The 3,707-nt window shown below is 52.7% G+C and overlaps 1 protein-coding gene across 3 annotated transcripts; it reads left to right on the forward strand.

Moving 5' to 3' along the window:
• The first annotated feature begins 445 nt into the window (after positions 1 to 445).
• ISCA2 (iron-sulfur cluster assembly 2) lies at positions 446 to 3,064 on the forward strand. Of its 3 annotated transcripts, none has more exons than XM_039533762.1 (4): positions 446 to 600; positions 1,458 to 1,629; positions 2,159 to 2,274; positions 2,503 to 3,064. In XM_039533762.1, exons 1-4 carry the CDS (start codon positions 539 to 541, stop codon positions 2,675 to 2,677), a joined length of 525 nt encoding a protein of 174 aa, XP_039389696.1. In that variant the 5' UTR covers positions 446 to 538; the 3' UTR covers positions 2,678 to 3,064. The 3 variants fall into 3 exon arrangements, with proteins under 3 accessions (XP_039389696.1, XP_039389697.1, XP_039389698.1); XM_039533763.1 differs by having other exon boundaries at positions 470 to 600; positions 1,461 to 1,629; XM_039533764.1 differs by lacking the exon at positions 446 to 600 and adding an exon at positions 644 to 978.
• The last annotated feature ends 643 nt before the right edge of the window (positions 3,065 to 3,707 follow it).

Consider the following 3,707-nt stretch of genomic DNA (forward strand, 5'->3'; position numbering starts at 1 on the left):
ATCCTCCTGCACCTCAAACCCCTCATCCCTGGCCCCACCCCAGAGCCCACACCCCCAGATGGAGCACTCACCCCTCCTGCACCCCAACCCCCTGTCCCAGCCCAGAGTCCCCTCCCGAACCTGAACCCCTCATTTCTGGCTCCATCCCACAGCCTGCATACTACTTTTCTGCAACCCAACCCCCTGCCCCAGCCCAGTGAAAGTAAGTGAGGGAGGGGGAATGTAGTGAGGAGGGGGGGCTCAGAGAAGGGGCAGAACTAAGGTTTTGGGGGCCAGCGGACCCCAGAGGGCCAGGCACAGCAGGAAACTGGAGCCTGGGAGTCTCTGGCCAGGGTGAGCCAACCCCCTCAGCCAGTCTGTTGCTTAGCAACCAAACTCAAGACGCTAGGTTCCTAAACCGCTTTGCTACCTCCCTGGCACTTCCGCCTCGGTAGCTGTCATGGCAGGCCTTACGTCACCCGGCCCGCAGGAAGAGGCGGGACTCCACGGGCTCTGAGCCAATAGCACTGCGAGGCACTCTAAGAGCTCTTGGTGCAAGATGGCGGCGCTGGGGGTGTTGCTGAGCTGTCTGAGGAGGTTGCGTCCCGGCGGTCGGTGCAGGTAGCGCCGCGGCCCTTTCGCCGGGCTCGGGTGGAGCCAGGACAGTAGCCCGGGGTCCCCTCTCCGTCCCTGGCGCGTGTGGGGGGCGCTGCACGGCTGGGGCGGCATCGCCGTCCCCGTCCCCGCGCCGCCCGGCTGTTGAGCGCCTGCAGCTCCCCTCCTGGAGCCTCGCCCGAGCACCCGGCCCCTGCCGTGCAGCGAGCGTGCGGCTGCGCCAAGCCCCGCTGCGGCGCCTGACCCGGCCGCTCCCGGGGGGGCGCCCCTGGAGAGGGCTCGGGCCGAGGGCGCGGTTAGCTCCGCCGCGCAGTGTGACCCTGCCAGAGGAATAATGCGCAGGGACTCGCTAGTGCCCGGTGCCGGGCCAAGAGTTGGCAGCAGGTAGCAAAATATTCTCGCCTGTAGTTAAGGTACCTGTAATAGACGGGGTGTCGGACAGGTGATGGACACGGACACTGCTGGTTCAGGGCACAAGCCATCTCCCCAGGGACTCCCTCTGAGGGCAGGGCCGCCCAGCACGGTGGGCTGGGGTGTTCTTTGCTCCTGCCTCCAAAGCATCTGGTAGTGGCTGCTGTCATATTCCTGACATCAGACTAACCTGATCATTGCTGTGAACCAGCCTATTTCTATAATCTCTCTGTGCTGTCACTAGCTATATGTATATTGAAGCAGTGTAGATTAGGCTTTTCTCCTCTTCCTTGACACTCCCCATCCATTTTAGGTTGTTTCTACCCTTTCATGGTGAATTTCCCCCCCCCCCCCCCCCGCTTTTCTAAAATCTCCTTTCTGGAGCTCTGCTCTAGTAACCTTTGTGCTTTTCACATGCCTTGCTGACTGTTTCCATCCCCATATTTTCACAGCAGCCTTTCTCCTACTTTACTGCATCTAGTGAGAACACCACCCTGTTCTTCTCAGAATGGAGCCTATGTACCAAGCAACAGGGTGCAGTGGGCATCATCCTCTTCTAAGCCAGGGCAACAAGTGTCTGAGTCTGGTGAGGGACAGATCTACCTCAGCAACAGCTGTGTGAAGGTACAGTTCTCTAGAAGGCACTCATGGTGTGTCATTGTGTCGGTGTGTCATTGTGTCTGCGTGTCATTGAGAAGGTTGTTACAGTGCCTGGCATGCCCTAAGCATGAAATTCTCTACTACTGAAGTACCTGTACTACTTATAGCTACTTGACCTAAAGGTTCCCAAAGCATTTTATAATAATCCATGAGGTTCACTGATGAACCTTTCAGACACCCCTTTGAGGCAACTGCAGACTTCATGATAGCTGAGTCTTGGGAAATCAGTGATTTTTTTCCCCCCTCATCTCTCAGATGAGCTGCATGAGGGCTTCCACACACATGGCTGTGGTGGACAGGGGTATGCTGCAGACCTGGCTTCTTATGAGTTACCTCCCCAAAGTCATACAGGTGCCCCTTCCATATTGCTCTGATTCTGGCCCTTATCCCGTTGAGGCATCTTGCAGGCTTGATATGGGGTTGGAAGCAGACGCTGTCTGCTTGCATGTGAATATTGCAGATCTTTTAATGCTCCTCCCTTTCTGCTTTGCAGAGGCTGCTGGAGATTATAGAAGGGTCTGAGTTTCTCAGGCTGCAGGTGGAGGGAGGTGGCTGCTCTGGATTCCAGTACAAGTTTTCCTTGGACAGAGTTATCAATCCTGATGACAGGCAAGGACAGAGGATAAAGAGGTGTGGGTGTATGATGGGGGGGAGACTTCTGTGAACTAAGGTGGTGAGAAGGGTATGTGTGATAATGTATGTTAAAAGGAGGAGGTGGGTGATCACAGCACAGTAAGGGGAGGGAAGCGATCACAGTGTATTCCTTTATACTCTGGAAGTGTGTTTTCCCTTTTATGTCTGCAGGGTTATAACAAGCCACATATGCTTCTTTCCTAGGGTGTTTGAACAAGGTGGTGCTCGTGTTGTTGTGGATGTGGACAGCCTGGCCTTTGTGAAAGGTGCAATGGTGGATTTCAGCCAGGAGCTAATCCGCAACTCATTCCAGGTGGTGAGCAATCCACAGGCCGAGAAGGGCTGCTCGTGTGGAACATCCTTTTCTGTCAGACTCTGAGTGGACTCCTCCTTGGGTGTTGCTTGGGTGGACATTGAGCCAGAGACTGTCCTCAGCATCGTCTCCAAGGGTTTCTCATTTTGCTATTTTCTCAGCTTCCCCAGTCCTCCTCCTCAATCTGTTATACAGTTACTGCAAATATCCCCGTTTGCCTATTTGAACTGCGTCTGCAGCCAAGACCTATAGGGCTCTCCCTCCAAGGGTTTGAAATAGGCTTTAAATCCCACACAAAAGCATTTTCTGTCCTCTATGAAGCTCCAGGAACTGCTGAATATAATGAGCAATCTTGATCTCCCTGAGCCACCCAGCACATGGAACTGACTTTCAGGAGCTGCCTGTACATGTGTATTTGATATTGTTGGCTTTTAAAAAAACAAACTCAGTTTCCTTTGTTTGTTCATATTTTTCATGCTTTTCAAAGTGTGGTTAGAATGCATCTCTAGGGAGATGGCTGTTTCCCCCTTGCCCTTAAACTGACCGTGGGACACCTGAGGTGCCTGCCCCTTCCAGCTGGCAGTGGGTCTTCCCAGACAATTTGTTCTACTAATCTCCTTATTCTTGATGACTTACCTGCCTACAGGGAGCAGCCAGCAGCTGAGGGAAGACTGCTCTACCTGGTACATATAGGTGAAGCAGAGAGGTGGGTGTAGGCGGAAGATTAAAGCTTTAGGGTTAGGGCTAAAAAAAAAAGGCAATTTGGTTTGTTTCCCTCCTGACTCAATTTAAAAAGTGGTACAAATCAGCAAATGGCTTCTCAAACTCTCTCTACTTTTGCCGGCAGGGTATAAGTTGCATGGTGGTTGGAGAACCTGTGGTCACATCTAGGAGACCTTGTACCCTGTCCTGCACATCACTTTGATTTAATAATCTAAAGTATTTTTCTAATTTGGCTTCGTAATCTAATCTCTCTTCAGCCTTGTTTCTGTTTTTAGGAGAGAAACAAATCTCTCATTCCCTTTGTAGGGCAGTGCCCAGACACAACTGTGCTGTAGGAAGGGTGGCCTCAGGATTTCCAATGCAACTTCATTTT

Source organism: Mauremys reevesii, linkage group 4 (genome assembly GCF_016161935.1).
Source record: "Mauremys reevesii isolate NIE-2019 linkage group 4, ASM1616193v1, whole genome shotgun sequence".
NCBI classification, from domain to species: Eukaryota; Metazoa; Chordata; order Testudines; family Geoemydidae; genus Mauremys; species Mauremys reevesii.